Source organism: Stegostoma tigrinum, chromosome 13, assembly GCF_030684315.1.
Source record: "Stegostoma tigrinum isolate sSteTig4 chromosome 13, sSteTig4.hap1, whole genome shotgun sequence".
Classification (NCBI taxonomy): domain Eukaryota; kingdom Metazoa; phylum Chordata; class Chondrichthyes; order Orectolobiformes; family Stegostomatidae; genus Stegostoma; species Stegostoma tigrinum.
Genome location: NC_081366.1, coordinates 35,596,787 through 35,618,344, shown reverse-complemented (window position 1 = coordinate 35,618,344; position 21,558 = coordinate 35,596,787). Strand labels below are relative to the sequence as shown.

Genomic DNA, 21,558 nt, shown 5'->3' with positions numbered 1-21,558 from the left:
ACAATGAATGCATCGACGCTCACTTCCAGTGAACAAATTTTTAAAAAACAGCTCTCGTACTTAATAGCATCACCATATGGGTGGCGGTGGGTGCTAGAGGTAAAACATTGGAGTGACTAAGGTCATGGGTAAATAATATGGTTCACTTTTGCCGGGTAGGGGCCAGAGGAATAGGGGATGGAGAGATTGGTATCAAGGCTGGGGAGAAGACTCTCAGCAGGCACCTCACTTCCTGGTGTCTAGTTCCTCAATCAACCCAAGGAATTACATTACTGAGGTGACCAGCTAACTGCATGGTTGCAACTGCTGTTTCAACTCACTCCCTTGTGACTGATCTGCATGGCACTGGGTTAATCCCAGCAGCAGCAGCAGCAGGATAAGGCCCTTGAGAAGTTATTATTTGTCTGCTTAAAGGCCTCAATTAAGAGCTGATTGGTACAGTCAATGATGGGCCTGAACTTAATTCTGGTGAGGCCAAGGAGATTTAGGAGTTCAGATACACCACCATCTCTCCATTTACATTCCCTGCCCACCCCCAATCTCGCCGCCTATGAGAACAGAAGCTTCTTCCCCTGCACTGTCTCCTGTATAACTTGTCTCTGATTTTAATGTTATGTTCCTTCATCCTACACTCACTGCCCAGAGGTAAAGGTTTCTATCCAGCCTATCAATTCCTTTCAAAATACCCAACAAGATCAATTAAATCAGATCTTAATCTTCAACATTTCAGGATTTTATGGAATCTCTCTTCATGGTCTCACGCTTTAAGCCATTATAACAATCTGGTGAATCTGTCCCACACTCCATCTGGAGTTAATATATTCTGACGCTCTAGTCATTGTTAGGATGGATTTTCCCATTTCATCAATGGATCTGCGTTCAGCAAAAAAAGTGAAAAATAAAGAAACAGGAAAATCCGCTTTACTGTCTAGATTGATGTCATCCCATGCGCACATTAGACTAAGTCTAATTTTGTCTAATCAATTGCAAATACCTCACATGAAGTCAGTGTTGGAGGGATGGATGGAGGCCTTGTCTGTGGATACTTGACTCTGTTCTACTCAAATGTCAAAATCTCTTGATATTACAGACTCTTTCGTTCGGGTTTGTCCAAAGTTATTATTTACCTAGGTATTCAGGGCCAGCTATCAAGCTCTGTGGTTGACTTTCAGCTTTTCTTTCTATCTGAGTTTGATACCCTATGGTGTGGTTTTCCATGCTCTGCTGGGTATGCAGTACTGTCTCTGGTATTGGGGGTCCTCGTCACGACCAGATGACCAACCAGTACAGCTGAGCTCCAAACAGCATGCTCTTGATGCAAGGTCTGCGACAGCAATGGTGGAGTGTTTCTAGTTGCTTAATGTGATGCCAGTAGGTGACTCCAGATGTGGTCTAACCAGGGCCATGCACAGCTGTAGCAAAACATCTTCCCTTTTAATATTCTAGCCCTTTGGTTACAGAAGCTAACATTCAATTAGAACGGAGTTTTTTTGTACTTGTCTAATACACTTGAGCCACTAAATCTCTGGATCTCCCCAATCATAACTTTTTAAACAATTAAAACATTTAAACGATTCTCAGATCTATCATTTTATGGCCCTATATAAATCTGTCTGCCCAGTTTTTCTCCCTTATCTCATCTATCAATGTCTCTTTGTAATTCTGCCCATTTTTACATTGGTTAATATGGCTACTGGTCCTCGTGTCTTCGGCAACCTTGATTAAATGATTCTTGCTTGTATTATGTCATGAATGAATAAATATAGTGAACATTCCCAGCTTTGTTGAGAGACACTAGTAATTTCCTTTCAATTTGAGTACATTCTCAACATTCTTTTTATTTGTTTTCTAGCATATAACCCACCTTATCAATCACTTTTATTCAGTTCCTTGAGCTGAAATTTTAAATAATGGTCTCCTATGTGTAGCTTGATGAGATGCTTTGTGGAAGTTTATATGAACCATATTCCCCTGTTTATTACTGAAGTCACTCATAAATTTCAGTTAGGTTCATTAGGCATGACCTAACCTTTATAAATCTATGTTTTATCACCAAACAGATCAAATTTACCTAAATATTCAATCACTGTGCTCAGAATTTCACATTTTGAAATCAAGGTATGGCAACAAACATCAGATGATAATGGGAACTGCAGATGCTGGAGAATCCGAGGTAACAAAGTGTGGAGCTGGATGAACGCAGCAGGCCAAGCAGCATCTCAGGATAAAGATGCTGCTTGGCCTGCTGTGTACATCCAGCTCTATACTTTGTTATGACAACAAACATTTCAGATGGCATCATATCTGTCATGCCCAGGATGAATTATCTCGTGTGGTTATGTACATTTTCATTCAGTATTTATGCAAGCATGATGTTGCATGAGTTATGTAGTGAATCACGTGGCAAATGAGATGTAAGTACTCACCTTTGGTGCTAACTTTTGGGGTTGAAGGTTTTGACTCTACATTGAAAGGAGTTTCCACTCAGCCTTAGGTTGGGTGCCTCACACAAACCAGAAATGCCAGACAAAATGTTTCTGATGGTTCCCTGGATGACTGGTGCTGTCCTATAGATGGGATCACTGATGGAGGGGATAGCCTTTTCCAGGGTGTATCCCAACAGAACAACTAGACTAGGCAGAGATCACAGGGCAAATCAGTACCACTGGCCCCAGCAAAAGGGACAGCAAGCAATCCAGGAAATAAGAGATCATGATATCCTGCACTATGCAAGATAAGTGTCACCATCTTCTTTATCTACTACCTCACACACTCAGGGCTGTCACTCAGTCCAACTCTGCCACTGTACACACATCAAACAAAACAGATGGATTGCAAGCATCACATGAAGATGTCTACTCAAGTAAGCACACCCACCACATCCTGTTAAACTACTAACATTTCCTGCCCACTGTGCTTCCTACTCACTTACTGGGTATACCTCATCACCCGAGTAAGTTTATGCAAACTCACAAATTGCTCCTGCAACCAAAACCCCATCAAACTCAATCCTTCTTTATTTAAGGTGAAAGCAAACTGGCCCATAGCCAGGCTGAGAGGGCCAAGACTGGTTGGGATTCTCAGATATTAAGCTCCCCACTGTCTCTTACCCATAAATCACTCCTATTCTTCACATTTCCTATTGCAATGCACACCCTATGCTCCAAAGCCTCTTCACACTCCCGTTTCCGTTGAATCTCTTCACTGCAATTGACAAAGCCAGAGGTCACATGACACCAGGTTATAGTCGAACAGGCTTATTTGAAATCACAAGCTTTCACAATGCTAAGATAATAAAATGTGAGGCTGGATGAACACAGCAGGCCAAGCAGCATCTCAGGAGCACAAAAGCTGATGTTTCGGGCCTAGACCCTTCATCAGAGATGAAGGGTCTAGGCCCGAAACGTCAGCTTTTGTGCTCCTGAGATGCTGCTTGGCCTGCTGTGTTCATCCAGCCTCACATTTTATTATCTTGGAATTCTCCAGCATCTGCAGTTCCCATTATCTCTGATACCCTTTCACAATGCTGTTCCTTCATCAGGTGAGATGCAAAGACATCTATACTAAGTTCTTGTCACCTGTTGGTGAGCAAGTAATCTCGCCATCTAAGGAGGGAGAACTTAATAGCAACAGCGTAACCTGATGCTGTGAGTCCGACTTATGAATTCTTGTCTGACATATACTATTGGTTTCAACACCCCAGGGAAAAGTTACATCACTATCCTTAAATATGAGTTTCATCAATATCCCCATAACCAGTGTTCAGATGATAGACTAAGCAGTCATTAATTTGCTACATTCTCTCCCTCACTTTTTAAATAACAAAATTACATTTGCAATTTTTGGATCTGAAGGGACAATTCCTGAACCCTGGGCCTTTGAACAATTAAAGGGCCTGCATCTGCAAAACACCAGTAACCCTTGTGAAAGAAGATGTATTCATGCTGGTCCACTCAACTTTAGACAGGTTTGTTTATTGTTAAAAAAAAATCCCTTAAACATTTGGCTTCGGAACCATAAGTGAAATTATTGTGAGAGCTTGAGTACTTGGTACCAGGACACAGCAAGTATTCTCTTTTTTCTACTGTTGTCACTTATTCATTCATTCATTAGACAAACGTTACAACAAATAAGAACTGAATGCTCAGATCTCGATTTTTACAGGCATCATGACTATTCATACTCTTTTCCAACTACTATAAGGTCCAAGGGCTGATCTTGAGAGCTGCACAAATATTATTGGCCGCCAGACACAAAGAGATTTCAACTATAAGATCATAAGATATAGAATTAGGCCATTCAGCATATCAAGTCTGCTCTGCCATTCAATCATGATATGTTTCTCAATCCCATCCTCCTGCCTTCTCCCTGTAATCCTTGATCCCTTTGCCAATCAAGAACCTATCTATCTCTGTCTTAAATATACTCAAAGACTTGGCCTCTGTAGCCTTCTGCAGCAATGAGCTCCACAGATTAATCAACCTCTTGCTGAAGAAATTACTCCTCATCTCTGACCTAAAGGCCATCCCTTCTCTCTGAGGCTGTGCCCCTGAGTCCAAGCCTCTCCAACAGTGGAAACATTTTCTCTAAGTCCATTCTATTCAGGCCTCTCCATATTCTGTAAGTTTCAGCCGGATCCTCCCTTATCCTTCTAAACCCCCGAGTATAGACTCAGAGACCTCAACCACCGCTCATATAACAAGCCCTTCAGCCCCAGAATCATCTTGTAAACTTCCTTAGGGTCCTCTCTAATGCCACCACCAACCTCCCTTAAATATGGGGCGCAAAATTGCTCACAATATTCCAAATGCTGCTTGACTGACCAAAGCCTTATACAGCCTCAGCTGTATATTTCTGCTCATATATTTGTGCCCTCCTGAAATGAATGCTAAATTGCACTCGTCTTTCTAACTGCCAGCTGAAGCTGCATGTTAACCTTAAAATAATCCTGAAAAAGAATTCCTACGTCGCTTTGTGCTTCAGATTTCTGAAGATTGTCTCCGTTTACAAAATAGTCTACACCTCTATTTTTCGCACCAAAGTGCATGACCACTTTGCCCACTCTCCTATGCTGTCCAAGTCCTTCTGCAGCCTCCCCACTTCCTTAAAATTACCTGCCCCTGCACCTACATTTGTCTCATTCGTAAACTTAGCCACAATGCCCTCAGTTCTTTCATCTAGGTCATCCACAACATCCTAACACAGACCCTTGCAGAACTCCACTAGTCACCTGCTGCCATTCCGAAAAAGACCCTTTCAACCCTACTCTTTGCCTTCTGTCACTCAGCCAATCATAATCCATGTCAGTATCTTGCCCCTAACACCATAGGTTCTTACATAGCAGTCTCCTTTTAGCAGTACGGCGCCAAGTCAAAGGCTTCCTGGAAATCCAAATCAGGTTCCCTGGCTCTCCTTTGTCCAACTTTCTTGTTACCTCCTCAAAGTATTCTAGCAGATTTTCCAGGTATGACCTCCCCTTGACGAAGCTGTTCTGATTTAGCCTTATTTTACAAGAGTGAATCAGAGCTCGGCTGAGAGTCAACACAGAGGAATTCTGGGAGAATTTGCCACAGTCATCATGACTGTACAGCAGGTCAGAGAGAATCTGGTGTCAAGATGTGGCTAAATGTGAAACATTACATCGGTGTTTCTGAGCCTCCCTCCTCCCCTCCTCCCCTCCTCCCCTCCTCCCCTCCTCCCCTCCTCCCCTGACCAAAAAAAGAGTCTATGAGGAAGATAACTGGCAAGGGTAAGGGCAGGGTAAAGATGAAGGTGCATAAGGGAGCAGCCATTAAGAGATTGGGTCAGTGTTGTATTGGAAGTACTGAGGTTGACACTTGAGGAAATTTTGGCATGAGGAGGCTGAGCAGGGGTACAGTTTAGGGGCTCTTTAACATTAGTTTCTTTCTGTCTAGACTGACGGCAGTGGAGATGGGAGTTAGTGCAGTTGCATGCTCCTCTTGCAGGATGCAGGAGATCAAGGAGACTTTGAGCAGCTATACCTGTGAGATGTGTACCAGGCTGCAGCTCCTGACAGTGATAATGGGAACTGCAGATGCTGGAGAATCCAAGATAATAAAATGTGAGGCTGGATGAACACAGCATCTCAGGAGCACAAAAGCTGACTGATGGGTGAGAGGAAGAACAGGTTAGGGAGGCAGAGACAGGCTGGACTGGTTTTGGGATGCAGTGGGTGGAGGGGAAGAGCTGGGCTGGTTGTGTGGTGCAGTGGAGGGAGAGGATGAACTGGGCTGGTTTTGGGATGCTACACTTACCCCCACACCTCCTCCCTCACCCCTATCCCAGGCCCCAAGATGATTTTCCTTATTAAGCAGAGGTTCACCTGCACATCTGCCAATGTGGTATACTGTATCCATTGTACCTGGTGTGGCTTCCTCTACATTGGGGAAACCAAGCGGAGGCTTGGGGACCGCTTTGCATAACACCTCCGCTCGGTTCGCAATAAACAACTGCACGTCCCAGTCGCGAACCATTTCCATTCCCCCTCCCATTCTTTAGATGACATGTCCATCATGGGCCTCCTGCAGTGCCACAATGATGCCACCCAAAGGTTGCAGGAACAGCAACTCATATTCCGCTTGGGAACCCTACAGCCCAATGGTATCAATGTGGACTTCACCAGCTTCAAAATCTCTCCTTCCCCCACCGCATTCCAAAACCAGCCCAGTTCGTCCCCTCTCCCCACTGCACCACACAACCAGCCCAGCTCTTCCCCTCCACCCACTGCATCCCAAAACCTGTCCAGCCTGTCTCTGCCTCCCTAACCTGTTCTTCCTCTCACCCATCCCTTCCTCCCACCCCAAGCTGCACCTCCATCTCCTACCTACTAACCTCATCCCACTTCCTTGACCTGTCCGTCTTCCCTGGACTGACCTATCCCCTCCCGACCTCCCCACCTATACTCTCCTCTCCACCTATCTTCTTTTCTCTCCATCTTCGATCCGTCTCCCCCTCTCTCCCTATTTATTCCAGAACCCTCCCCCCATCCCCCTCTCTGATGAAGGGTCTAGGCCCGAAACGTCAGCTTTTGTGCTCCTGAGATGCTGCTGGGCCTGCTGTGTTCATCCAGCCTCACATTTTATTATCTTGCAGCTCCTGACAGACCATGTTAGGGAACTGGAGCTGGAGCTGGATGTACTCAGGATCGTCTGGGGTGCAGAGAACATCATTGGTGATAGCTATAGTGAAGTGGTCACTCCAACGGTGCAGGCTGCAGGTGACCACCAGAAGAGGCAAAAACTGAAGGTAAATCATACAGGGTTCAGGGTTCCCCTGTGGCCATTCCCCTCAATAACAGGTATACTGCTTTGGATACTGTTGGGGCAGGGACAACCTTTCAAGGGCTAGCAGCAACAGTCAGGTCAGTGGCACTGTGACCAGCTCTGACGCTCAAAGGGAAAGGGTGCAGTCAGACAGAGCAATACTGATACGAGATAATAAAATGTGAGGCTGGATGAACACAGCAGGCCAAGCAGCATCTCAGGAGCACAAAAGCTGACGTTTCAGGCCTAGACCCTTCATCAGACCTCTCTGATGAAGGGTCTAGGCCCGAAACGTCAGCTTTTGTGCTCCTGAGATGCTGCTTGGCCTGCTGTGTTCATCCAGCCTCACATTTTATTATCTTGGAATTCTCCAGCATCTGCAGTTCCCATTATCTCTAATACTGATACGAGACTTGATTGTCGGGGGCTCGGACAGGAGATTCCATGGCCACAGGAGAAACACCAAAATAGTGTGTTGCCTCCCAGCATCAGGGCCAAGAATGTCTCTGAGTGATTACAGAACAGACTTAAGGGGGAGGTTGTGCAGCCAGAGGTCATTGTGCATAAAGGGATGGGGGGGGGGGGGTCCTGTGAAATGAGTACAGGGAGTTAGGTAAGAATTTAAAAAGCAGGATCTGAAGGGTTGTGATCTCCAGATTACTCCCAGTGCCATGTGCCAGTTAGGACAGAAATAGAAAGATAGGCCAGATGAATGTGTGGCTGAGGAGCTGGCATAGGGGGCAGGGTTTTCAGTTCTTGGATCATTGGGTTCTCTTCTGGAGTAGAGGTGACCTGTACAAGAGGGACGGGCTGCACTTGAACCGGACAGGGTCCATTATCCTTGTGGGGAGATTTGCTAGTGTTACTGGGGAGGGTTGAGACTAATTTGGGAGGGGGTTGGGACTCTGAATAAGGGAGGTGCCATTGAGAAGTCAGGGGAACATAAATTAGCCATTGGGAGCACATTTACTATTCAGGATAGCCAGAGGCACAGTAAAAGGGGTGAAATGACTTCCTGGTGCTTTCATTTTAACTGATTGGTAAGGTAGATGAACCCAGAAGATGGATTGGCTCTGGGGACTGGGATGTTATAGCCATAACAGAAACATGGCTAAGAGAAGGGCAGAAATGGCAGCTCAATGTTCCAGGACATGGAAGCTACAAGTTTGACAGAAGTACAAGTAAGAGAAGTGGGGGAGTTGCCCTTATGATAAGGGAGAACATAACCACGAAGCTTAGAGAAGATATTCTTAAGGAAGTCATCAAATGAGGCTATATGGTTAGAACTTGAGATTTTTGCTTCACCTTTAGCCACTGATGAAGTTCCAGAAGACTTGAAGGTGGCTAATGCTGTTCCATTGTTCAAGAAAAGTAGCAAAGACAAGCCAGGGAACTACAGGCCAGTGAGCTTGACATCAGTGGTGGGCAAGCTATTGGAGAGGATACTGAGAGACAGGATCAACCAACATTTGGGTAGTCAAGGCCTGATTTGGGATGGTCAGCATGGATTTATGTGGGAAGTCATGTCTAACGAATCTTTTAGAGTTTTTCGACAAGGCAGCCAAGAGGATGGTTAGGGTAGGGCAGTGGATGTTTTCTATATGGTCCCGCATGGCAGGCTAGTCATGAAAGTTGAGTCACATGGGATCCAGGGAGAGCTAGCTAATTGGATTCAAAATTGGCTCAATAGTTGGAAGCAGAGGGTGATGGTTGAAGGTTGTTTCTTGGACTGGAGGCCTGTGACTAGTGGTGTGCTATAGCGGTTGGTGCTGGGAACAACTGAATACACAAGGCAAGATCAGTAAGTTTGCGGATGCTACAAAATTAAGAGGTATCATTGATAGTAGAGAAAGTTATCAAAAATTAGAGGGATCTTGATCAGATGGGGAAGTGGGCTGAGGACTGGCAAATGCAGTTCAATACAGACAAGTGTGGGGCATTGCACTTTGGAAAGTCAAACCAAGGTAGGACTTACACAGTAAAAGATAAGGTCCTGAGGAGTGTTGTGGAACTGAGGGATCTCGGAGTACAAGTACATAGTTCGTTGAAAGGAGCGTCACAGGTAGACAGAGTGGTGAAGAAGGCATTTAGCATGCTGGCCTTCATCAGTTGAGGCATTAAGTGTAGGAGTTGGGACATTATGTTACAGTCATATAAGTCATTGGTGAGGCCGCACTTGGAGTATTGTGTGCAGTTTTGGTCACCCTGTTGTGGGAAAGACATAGTTAAACAGGAAAGTGTGCAAAGAATATTTATGAGGATGTTGCCAGGACTTAGTATGGAGAGTTATAGGGAGAGGTTGGTCAGGATAGGGCTTCATTCCTTGGAACGTAAGAAAATGAGGAGTGACCTTATTGAGGTGTATAAAATCAGGACGGACATACATAGAATTAGTGTATATAGTCTTTTTGCCCAGGGACAGGGAATTGAAAACTAGATGGCACAGATTTAAGTTGATTAGATTCCCTACAGTGTGGAAACGGGCCCTTCAGCCCAACAAGTCCACACTGCCCCTTGGGGCATCCCACCCAGACCCATCCCCTTATAACCCACACATCCCTGTACACTACGGGCAATTTAGCATGGCTGATCCACCTAGCCTGCACATCTTTGGACTGTGGGAGGAAACCGGAGCACCCAGAGGAAACCCACGCAGACATGGGAAGTGTGTGCAAACTCCACACAGATGGTCGCCTGAGGTTGGAATCAAACCCAAGTCCCTGGGAGGCTGCAGTGCTAACCACTGAGCCACCATGCCGCCCCATAGAGGGGAGAGATTTAAGGAGGGCCTTTCTTCACACAGAGAGTGATGTGTATATGGAATGGGTTGCCAGGCAAAGTGGTTGAGGCAGGTACAATAGCAACACTTAAAAAACATTTGGATAAGTGCGTGGATGAGAAGGGTTTACAGAATATGGACCAAATGTGGGTAATTGGAACTAACTGTGTGGGCACCTTGGTCTGCATGGACCAATTTCGGCCAAAGGGCCTGTTTCCACTCTATGACTCTACAGTGCACTTCTAAGTACTCCACTATCTCAACCTTAATAAAGGACACTAACATTTTATTAATGACTGAGGTTGGGCTAACTTTCTGCCTCCCTCTCTCCCTTCTTAAATAGAATGTTACATTAGCTGTACTTCAGACCTTTGGGACGTTCCCTGACTCCAATCATTCCTGAAATATCGCCATTAATGCCTCTACAATCTCCTCAGCTGTCCCAGTCGGAGCTCTGTGGTATAGTCCATCTGGTCTGGGTAATGTATCCACCTTCAGAACTTTCAGCTTCCCCAGCATCTTCTCCTTAATGATGGTCACTGCAGTCACCTCTGTCCCCAACTCTCCTGAAATGCTGGTGTGCTGCTGATGTCTTCCACTGTGAAAACTGATGCAAAGTACCTATTTAGTTCCCCTGCCATCTCTTTGTTCCCCTTTACTACTGCATTAGTGGTCCAATGTCTAGTCTTGCCTCTCTCTAACCTTTTAGATATCTAAGAAAAACTCTTTCAATTTTTTTTATATTAGTAGCTAGCTGGCTGACCCTCATATGTCACCTTCTCCCCTCTGATTGCTTTCTTTTTTAACTCATCCTCTGCTGGTTTTCTTAAAGGCTTGCAAATGCTTTGGCTTTCCACTAATCTTTGTCACATTGTGTGCATTTTCTTCTGCTTTTATGCTGTCCCTGACTTTCCCTGACTTCCCCTGACAGCCCTGATTGCCTCATCCTCCCTTTAGTATGTTTCTTTTCCCTTGGGATGGATTTCTGTTGTGCCTCCTGAATTACAGTGCTGCTCCAACATCTCCTCTACCAGACTACCCTTCCAGTCAACTCTGCCCAGCTCCTCCCCCATTTTTGTAGTCACCTTTGCTTAATCATTACATGATTAGATCTGACTCAACCTTCTCCCTCTCAAATTTCAAGGTGGATTCTATCATATAATCATCATAGCCCCCTTGGGGTTCCTTCACCTTAAGCTCTCTCGCATATCCAGTCTCCCTTAACCCTCATCCTCTTACCCTTGTCTCCTCGAGTCTTTAGATGCTGTCAGAAGAAATGGGAGCTCACCATTCCAATCTTACCAGATGTGAGCACACTTGCGGATGTCAACATCATATTCAAAGAATGGAACTCTTATTTCTATTCACCAGTGCTAAATTACCATGTACTAAGCCTGCCTAAAACTTAAGTGGAAAAGGTGTCATATCTGGTCTGGACACCACAGCTGCTACTTCTTTGAATCAGATGCTAATGAAAAGCTTTATCTGTAATCACAGGTAAACAAATATATTTACATGACATGAACAACAAAAGATCAAGGAAATTTTCTTATGTCTTGAGTAACAGTTATCTTTCAGACTACAGGAACAAATTGAGAGCAACAGAGATCGGACTTTAGAGCATTATGGGTGGTCTTACAAGATTCAGAATGGCACCTGTGATGCCTCAGATAGGGAGAGTCGTGTCAGATACCATCTTGGTGAGGGTTTTTAGCCCGTTGGCAGATAACTTCTGCTGCAAGTACAGAGCGTTGCGAGGTCATGACACAAGTATTTACTGTAGTTTGATTCTAGAATTGCTACTTTGGACCTCAATGCTGTTGCTAACACCATGTCTCAGTCAGACACAGCCAAACATGTACTCAGCAGCAGGAAGTACACTGCTACTTAAAGTGATTATCAAATACTTTCAGATTGATTACTGATGGATTTCTATTTGCTGTGGCTGCATTGTAGAGGTGTTGGTGAACATCAGCATTCCTTAATGTTGCCAGAGTCTGTAGGGAGTCGCTTGCTGAGTGCTGAAGGACTCTATCTTGATTTCAAGGTGAGCACAACATAGAAATTATGTGACTAAAGAAGTAAGTGTAAGGATGTGTAAGGTTGTGGGGATAAGTGTATGCAAAAGGCATTAGCTGAGTTGCTCATGTGAAGAATTGCTGGTTCATACAATGTGTCAAACAGTTTTCTTCTGTAAGTAAAAATTCTGTGATCCAATTGCTCTTTCTAATGGATGTAGTAATAGGCATTCCCCTTGGAAAGTAGAATAACTGGGTGAATGAGCACAGGCCACAAAGAAGATGTCAGAAGACAAGGGAGATGGAGGATGAGAGATGAACACTCAGCAACAGTACATATCCACATAGTGTTCGGTGATTCATTCTCCCATTTTAATCTCCAAGAAGAACAATATGTTAGAGATCTGCAGTTGAGTAAAGATATCTTCACCGAAACATGCTGTCAGTTGGGGACAAGTAATTATGATTGGCTTACAAAAATAAAGAAGCTTAAATGCTATAAACTTAAATTTTAAACATATAGAATTTGTATATTCTATAAAGATATGAAACTTAAATAAGCACAAAATAAGTTTTTAAGGGCTAGCAAGAGTATTCAGCAGAAATTCGGAACTTAGGATGCAGTTAAAAACCAATTACACCAAATTCAACAAGGTGTATTCTTTCAAGAGATTCATAGTTGATGGTGCACACTGAATGTTTTCACGAGTTTGACTGATTTCCAACTGATTACAAACTACATGAATCTTAACAGTACACCCTCTGCAGAAGCACAGAGTTAATGACAGCAACTTCTAGATTTCCACATTATTCTGTGCATAAAATGGCACTTACTGCTGCTGCATGATGGTAAATAATGACAGCTTCAGTGTCATTACCATGGTGAGATCAGGGCCCAAGAGGCCAAGGGGTAAGGTTCAGTGGATACATAACCCATCCCACTCCCGTACCCCACCAGTACATAGCTGGTGACATCCAGAAAATGAGATGCGACTACAGTGAAATTTCACTGAATCTACTGCCTGAGGAAGTAATCTCTAAGTCAGGGCTTTGGTCCATTTAAAATGATGATCAGGATGTTTTGGAAGTTCCTAGAATTGACTGAAGGTTTTGGGCAGAGCTGAGCTGGGTGTAAACTCTAGATACTCTCAACTATTATTGGGTAGCTATTGTACCAAATAAAAATTGATTTCTAGCCACAACTTGAATGACCCATTATGATTTAGACAAAAGCATAGTACTCTAAATCTCAAAGTAAAACACAAGAGGTTGGGAATGTTCAGCATGTCTGACAGCATGTAGGGAGAGATACAGAGAACTGATAAATTAACTCTGTTTCTTCCTGCAGACACTGACTGATTTGCTTAGTATACAGAATGCTATTGAGGCTTGTTCTCAAAATGGACCACACCATTTGGCACTAGGCTGGCATGTTTTGCATGTTGTTTTGGTCAGGGAACATTCACCCCAGTTTATCTAATGTTATGTTGCAGATGTTGAAAAAGCAAAGTTTTAATTTAATTTTTGTGACTTTTTGTTCAGATTACATTGGATGTCATTGTTAGCCAATGAACTATTGTTATATTTCATTGTAATGGGACATTCAATTGGTTAATTTTAGTGTTGGCACTCACTACTGGAATGATCAATTCGAACAATCAGTCTTAATCTCGGCTTTAGGAAAAAAAACCTAACTGCGAACGAAGACCATTCTATTCTCACTCTTAAATGAAACTGTTGCATTGATTCACTAAACCTGTGTTGATCCCTTTCAATTTAAAGTAAAATACTGTGGATGCTGGAAGCCTGAAACAAAAACAGAAAATGTTGGAAAAATGTAGCCGGCCTGTTAGCCTCTGTGAAAAGAGAAAGAGAGTTAATGTTTCCAGTCCAATTGGACTCTTCAAATGCCTTCAGTTTTGAAGAATCATCAACTCAGATTTAAATGATTAACTTCAATACTTTCCATTCTTATTTTGTATAAGAAAATGCAACCAGCAAAGATTGAAAACTTCAATTCAAATGGTATTGGTTGGATTCAACCTCTGTTACATTATAGTTACCTGTCTCTATATCTATCAAAACATTTGTGTTAAAAAGTTTTAATTCACACTGATTCTGTAATTTTACTGTTAAAAGAGTGACTCTTATTCCATTACATTTTGGTGCCAGCTTATGGCTTGATAGTTAATTTGCATGGCAGAACATGAAAGTCACTTTGCACCAGTATTAAACTGGAACATAAAAGTATTCTAAGCCTCTTTCATGTAAAACTCTTGTACTTACAGTTTTAGAAAAAAGGTGGGAGGATCCCCAATTTCAGCACAAAACTAAAATTCCTTGTAACTTGTCACAATATTCTTGAATGACTATTAACATTACCTGTTTTCCTTTGTTAGCGAGTTAATTTCAGTCGATAATAACTTGTGTGAAGAGGCTTACTTACGGGTCTGCTCCGATTGCTTGACTGATTTAAGTTTTGCATCTTGGTTGGCATCAGCATGTAAAGCCCCGAACCAGTCTTTCAGCCTGGACGCAAGATTCCTCAGCTCTTTCTCATTGCACACTGTCAAAAAACAGATGAAAACAAATACATGTTTGGAGTAGTAAGTGTATTTATAGAAGCTATATTAAAATAAATGTACCTGGTGCACTTAGGCATAATATCATAAGACTTAAGAAATTGTTTGACAAGGTTGCGGATGATGGATTAGTTAGGAAGGATAGATCACAAGGAATTCAGGGGAGCTAGCCAATTGGATGCAAAAATTGGTTTGAAGGTAGGAGATGGAGGATTCTGATAAAATGTTACTTTTTGGACTGGAGGTCTCTGGCGAGCAGTGTGCCACAAGGATTGGTGCTGCGTCTCCTGCTTTTTTGTCATTTCGATAAGTAATTTGGATGTGAATAGGAGGTATGGTTAGTAAGTTTGCAGATGACACCAAAATAGGTGGTGTAGTGGACAGTGAAACACATTGTCTCAGAGTAGAATAGGGGCCTGGTTAGGGTCAATGGACCAAGGAGTGGCAGGTGGAGTTTAAGTTAGATAAACATGAGGTGTTGCATTTTGATTCGGTAAACAAGGGCAGGACTTGTACAGTTAATGGTAAGGCTCTGGGGAGTGTTGCTGAACGAAGAGACTTGGGGGTGCAGGTGCCTAGCTCCTTGAAAGTGGAGTAGTATGTAGACAGTGAAGAAGGCATTTGGCACACTTGCCTTCATTGGTCAGAACATTGAGTATGGGAGTTGGGAGTTATGATGCAGCTATATATTGGTGAGGCCACGTTTAGTCTACCATGTACAATTCTGGACATCCTTTGATAGGAAGGATGTTGTTAAACTTGAGAGGGTGCAGAAAAGTTTTACAAAGATGGTGCTGGGATTAAAGGGTTTGAGTTATAGGAAGAGGCTGAATAAGCTGGGGCTTTATTCCCTTAAGCTTTGGATGCTGAAGGGTGACCTTATAAAAGTTCATAAAATCATGATGGGCACAGATGGGGTGAATAGCCAGGGTCTTTTTCCGACTGTAGGAGAGTCCAAAACTAGATGGCATAGGTTAAAGATGAGAGGAAAAAGATTTAAGAAGGACCTGAAGTAGTAACTTTTTTCACAGATAGGCTGGGGTATGTGTGGAATGAGCTGTCAGTGGAAGTGGTAGAGGCTGGTTCAATAACAACATTTAAAAGGCATCTGGATAGGTATATGAAAAGGAAAGGTTAAAAGGGATACGGGCCAAATGCTGGCAAATGGGACTAGGTCAGACTGGCATGTCTGGTTGGTGTGGACGAGATGGACTGAAGAGTCTGTTTGCATGCTGTATGACTCTACAGTTGTATAAGAAATTGAACTAAGATGAGGTCACATGCCCTTGAGTTTCCAGTCATTCAACAAGATCTTGGTTGAATGTAGTTTTGGCTAAAATTTTACATCCACCCCACTTTCCTATCCTTTAGGTCTCCTTGATTCACATAGTGCATAAAAATCTATTCATTACAATCTTGTTTAAGTGTCAATGATTGATGCAGCATGTCTACAGTAAAGAATTGCAAAGATTCACTATCCTCCAAGTGCAGAAATATTGCCTAATCTCAGTTCAAAATGTTATCTGCTTTATCCTGGGGCTATGGCCACAGGGGCCAATTTTGCCTGAATAATTCAAGCAATTATGAGGTAAGCAGGTGACCAACTTGGAATCTTAAGTTGCGACACTCGTTTAGGGCACTTTTTAACACAGGGCAACACTTCTGTAAAGAAGTTGAAACACATGCCAGGCATGGCCACCCGGAAGATCAATAAGGACGTGAATGATAATTAAATTGTGAGTGAACATATAGTAAATTGCTGCACAAAATTTGAGGGGTAGCAATGAGTTTAATATTTTATATTTTCCCACTCACTCAACTTGTTTAAATTGCCCTGAAACCTCTCTACATTCACCTCTACACTTTCATTCTCACCTAGTTTTGCACTGTCAGCAACTTGGAAGTACTACACTCGATTCCCTCATCCAAATCATTGACATATCTTATGAATAGCTGGGATCCAAGCACTGACCTCCTCAGGACTACTGCCTTCTACTCTGAAAGTAACCCAATTAATTCTACTGTTTCCTGTTTGCTAACCAATTCTCAATCCATGCCAGTATATCACCATTAATCATATATTCTTTGATTTTGTACAATAATCTCTTTTGTAGGACTTTATCAAAAGCTTTCTGAAAATCCAACAACAATATATCTACTGGCACTGCCTCATCTATTCTACTAGCTACATCTTCAAAATAAAACCAGTAGGTTTGTCAAACATGACTTTCCTTTCACGAATCCATTGACTCTGTGTAATACCATTGGTATTTTTTCACTGTCCCTTTATCACGTCCTTTATAACTGACTCCACCATTTTCCTTACTCCCAATGTTATGCTAACTGGTCTATAATTCCCAGTCTTCTCCCTCCTCCACCTTTTAAGCAGTGGGGTTACATTTGTCATTCTCAGTCTGCTGGGACTTCCAGAATCTACAAAATTTCAGATGGTGACAACCAACACATCCACTATTTTCCATGGGCACCTCCATTACTACTCTGGAATGCAGATTATCAAGTTCTGGGCATTTATCAACTTTCAGTCCTATTAATTTCTCCAGCACTTCTCAGTAATTCGGAAATTGGCTTGCTGGAAGAAGACAGAGGGTGGTAGTTGATGGGAAATGTTCATCCTGGAGACCAGTTACTAGTGGTGTATCGCAAGGGTCGGTGTTGGGTCCACTGCTGTTTGTCATTTTTATAAATGACGTGGATGAGGGCGTAGAAGGATGGGTTAGTAAATTTGCAGATGACACTAAGGTCGGTGGAGTTGTGGATAGTGAAGAAGGATGCTGTAGGTTGCAGAGAGACTTAGATAAGCTGCAGAGCTGGGCTGAGAGGTGGCAAACGGAGTTTAATGCAGTCAAGTGTGAGGTGATGCACTTTGGTAGGAGTAACCAGAAGGCAAAGTACAGGGCTAATGGTAAGATTCTTAGCAGTGTAGATCAGCAGAGAGATCTCGGTGTCCATGTACACAGATCCTTGAAAGTTGCCACCCAGGTTGACAGGGCTGTTAAGAAGGCATACAGTGTTTTAGCTTTTATTAATAGGGGGATCGAGTTCCGGAACCAAGAGGTTATGGTGAAGCTGTACAAAACTCTGGTGCGGCCGCACCTGGAGTATTGTGTACAGTTCTGGTCACTGCATTGTAAGAAGGATGTGGAAGCTTTGGAAAGGGTGCAGAGGAGATTTACTAGGATGTTGCCTGGTATGGAGGGAAGGTCTTACGAGGAAAGGCTGAGGGACTTGAGGCTGTTTTCATTAGAGAGAAGGTTGAGAGGTGACTTAATTGAAACATATAAAATAATCAGAGGGTTAGATAGGGTGGATAGGGAGAGCCTTTTTCCTAGGATGGTGACGGCGAACACGAGGGGACATAGCTTTAAATTGAGGGGTGAAAGATATAGGACCGATGTCAGAGGTGGTTTCTTTACTCAGAGAGTAGTGAGGGAATGAAACGCTTTGCCTGCAACGGTAGTAGATTCGCCAACTTTAGGTACATTTAAGTCATCATTGGACAAGCATATGGACGTACATGGAATAGTGTAGGTTAGATGGGCTTGAGATCGGTATGACAGGTTGGCACAACATCGAGGGCTGAAGGGCCTGTACTGTGCTGTAATGTTCTATGTTCTATGTTCTATGTAAACCTGCTTCAATTTCTCCTTCTCAAAGGACCCTTGCTTCTCTTTCACTTTTTTTTGTGTCTTCTGTGAAGATATTGTGAATTGCTCTTTAAATTCCTTGTTTTCTACTACCATTCTCCTGTTTCGGACTGTAAGACACTACATTTTTCCTCACTAATCTTTTCCTTATTACATACCTCTTTAAGCTCTTACAGTCTGCTTAGGCAGTCTTTGCAAATTTACCCTCACAGTTAATTTTGCTTTCTTAGACATCCTCAATTGACAAAATCAGCTCAGAAGCAGTGAGCTTATTAATTACTCAACATGCAAGGAATTAGTGACACAAGACACATACTCACAGATTGGAAATAAACAATGCGTCCAAAAAGATAATATTTGAAAAAACATCAAATATACCAATCGGTTTGTGTATTGTTCATTAAGAGTGGATTGCTGAACATTGTGGTCATTGCAGCAGAGGTTACTGGTTGCTATGTGAAGAGTTGTTTTTTTGTACTGTGGACTGATTGAAGTCCCTTTGTGCTGATTCTTTTTTCTTAATCCTGGTTTGATGCACTCAGTGAGAGATGGTCATCCTATGGTCTGGCAGCTGGCTAGCTGACCTCCAACCCTCAAAATGGGAGACTTGCAAGCCACTTTTTAATCACTATCTTTTGTTTTCTTCAAAGTGATAAACACAAAATGGGCAGAATATTTTTGGCGTCTAAGCAGTATGAACTATGGTGAGGTTATGTCTTTTATGCCTTGATTGAGGCAAGTTTCTTGCCAGCCAGCAGTGAGGTAACAATTAAGAGGGTTTAAAGCTTTTTAAAACCTTTCTTAACATCGCAACTCGTTTCATTATTATTCAGCTTCCCAACTCGCCAAACACACTGAACAGTCTAACTTGAGACATTTCACGGTGGAAACCAGAATGGATACCTGCAACTGGCTGTAAGGCTCGCCATGTTGTTCAATGGCACACAGTATTTCTGGGCATGATCAATGGACACTAGTCGCTTGCACCCCTCATCCATAGGCAGTTGCATTTACTAACCCCTCAGGATGAATAACAGACGTGCATTGTACGGTGCACCAGCAACCAGCATTGGAATATAGCTGCAAAGACACTTTGTAAATAGTGACAGGCATCCAGAGTGGACTAGGCTGCATCTCTGGGTTGCTCACTGTCTCTCTTAGCATTTGTCCACTTAGCATCTACCTGCATGTTTGCAGCATTCGTGTCTTGCCAATGCCTGCTGGCGTGTTGGCGGCTCAGTCAGAGTCAAAGTCTCTCAGTACTGCCGTGCTGTCATGCTATTTTACATAGACATAAGATGGCCTTCTTGTCATTAGGGACCTGTCTGGTGTGGGCCCAGGGGATAGGGGGTAAGGTGGAATATTTGATATACGGCACACTAACACTTACAGAAGGTGTCAGCTTTATTCAATTGATTGGCTACGTCAAAAATTTGGTTAGGGCTAGTCTTTAAAACAGTCAGGGGAAGGGATGGGGCACAGATGGAGGTCAGGTTGTCCCAATACCGTTAACTGAGGGACACAGTGCTTGACCATGGGTCAGTTATCAACTTGGGATGCTCACAGTCAGGGTACCTCTCTGTATACTTCCTAGGGTGTGGGAAATGTTTCATTCTGCAGCAGCAACAGTCATGGGAATCATGTACCGTCAGTAAGGGGGCTGCAAAGACAGAAGCAAGGCTCTAGTCAGGTATATCTTGGGGTTGTTGATTGAAGCTCAAGGGTCTGAGATCAGTATAGACCTGGGGTCAGTACATGGTGGTTTTAGATAGTACAAGGGGAGCCTGTATGAGCAGCTGCCCAGAGGAGTGGGAGATTCATAGCTGGTGGGGCAAGAGCCATAGGAAAAAGTGCGAGATATGCTGGATATTGGGACGTTGAAGGGCAAATACATGAAATGCGTATTTCCGAAGTCCACGTATACATCATTTGTAATGTACACATTTCTTTGCCAATGTGCAAAGCATGCAGCATTAATGTGCTGATGGTAACATGCTGGTCAAAGGCAGATGGCACCATATTACTGGTGCTGGAAAAACTAATATTGTCATCCCAGCGATGCAGGAGTTAGTGGCAATGACTTAGAGCCTAAATGTTGAGTGAAAGCATCTCATCATTTGTGGAACTTCCAAGGGTGTGTGGGATAGGGGAGCACGTATGATGTAAGTGTGATGTCAGACTCTAATGAATGCAATGGTTGAGGTGGATCTGGGAAGAGAAGGAGGGTTGGTGAACAAGAAGTGTTCTTGTTTGGATGTAATGTAACCTGGATGGTTGAGCTGCTGAAGAGGTATTTTCACAGCTTGGGCAGAGTGGGGGGTGGCTGCTTCAGTATAATCCAGATAGAGTGTTTGCAACATCCTGGTGTGGTGTACTCAGTAGGCAGTGAGGCAATGTGATAGATGTTGAGAAGCCAGAGGAAGTGGGATCAGCGTTCTGAGAAGAAGGATAAGGACATTGAGCTGGATTAAAACTCTCCTTGTGATTGGACAGAGCTCAGCTGCTCTGGGCACCAAAATGCAGACAGGATCTGATTGACATCCAGTTCCAGTTGATGCCAGCTGGATACAGAAGACAGTCACAGATCCTCAAGGTCATTGTGCCATCATTGAGTTTGCATTTTGTTTGCAAACCGCAATCTGTATTTGTTTGGCTTGTTTTCCCTTTTGCTGTGTGTCAACAAAAGCTCGTGTTTAGGCTTTTCCAATGGGATTGCTTGTAGGTGATGTTCTCCCACTGGACAATGACAAACTGCAGATGTCCTCAGAGCACTGAGGTGGGGTGGTGCCAACTTAGAGAAAATGCATAGATGGAAAGTAGCTAAATGCAGGTAAACTGGGTGGAGCTGTTCACAGCGTGGCATTGTGGTTGCTGTGCCAATACTTTGCCAGTGATGGGCAACAGCCGTATGCCAAAACTTTCCCATGTGCACAACAGCCTTTCAAAAATGGTGTGCATGCAAAGGGTGCTGGCCTTTTCCAGATATCCGGTAAGTGGTAAGTTACTCCGGGAATGGCACAGGTAAGGTGGAGCTAGATTTAGACATGCGGGACAACATAGGGCTGGATAGGTAGTTAATGAGATGTGTTTGGTAAGAGATGGTTCGAAATCTCCCTGATATGACTTAGAATATCTTGTCAGAATCTGAGTAACACGCGGAAACCTATCGCACTGCAGAAGATACACAGCATGTTACATAAACCGTTCCAAACAACAATTAGCATCCTTAAT

The 21,558-nt window shown here is 43.3% G+C and overlaps 1 protein-coding gene across 2 annotated transcripts in view; it reads right to left on the bottom strand.

Annotated features, from left to right (window-relative positions):
- Positions 1-21,558, bottom strand: part of spock1 (SPARC (osteonectin), cwcv and kazal like domains proteoglycan 1) — a 477,747-nt gene that overhangs the window by 23,605 nt on the left and 432,584 nt on the right. For both annotated transcript variants that reach the window (XM_059650661.1, XM_048543447.2), the window contains exon 7: positions 14,527-14,646. In XM_059650661.1, the coding sequence (XP_059506644.1) occupies positions 14,527-14,646 (120 nt within the window). The remainder of the gene's footprint in view (positions 1-14,526; positions 14,647-21,558) is intronic.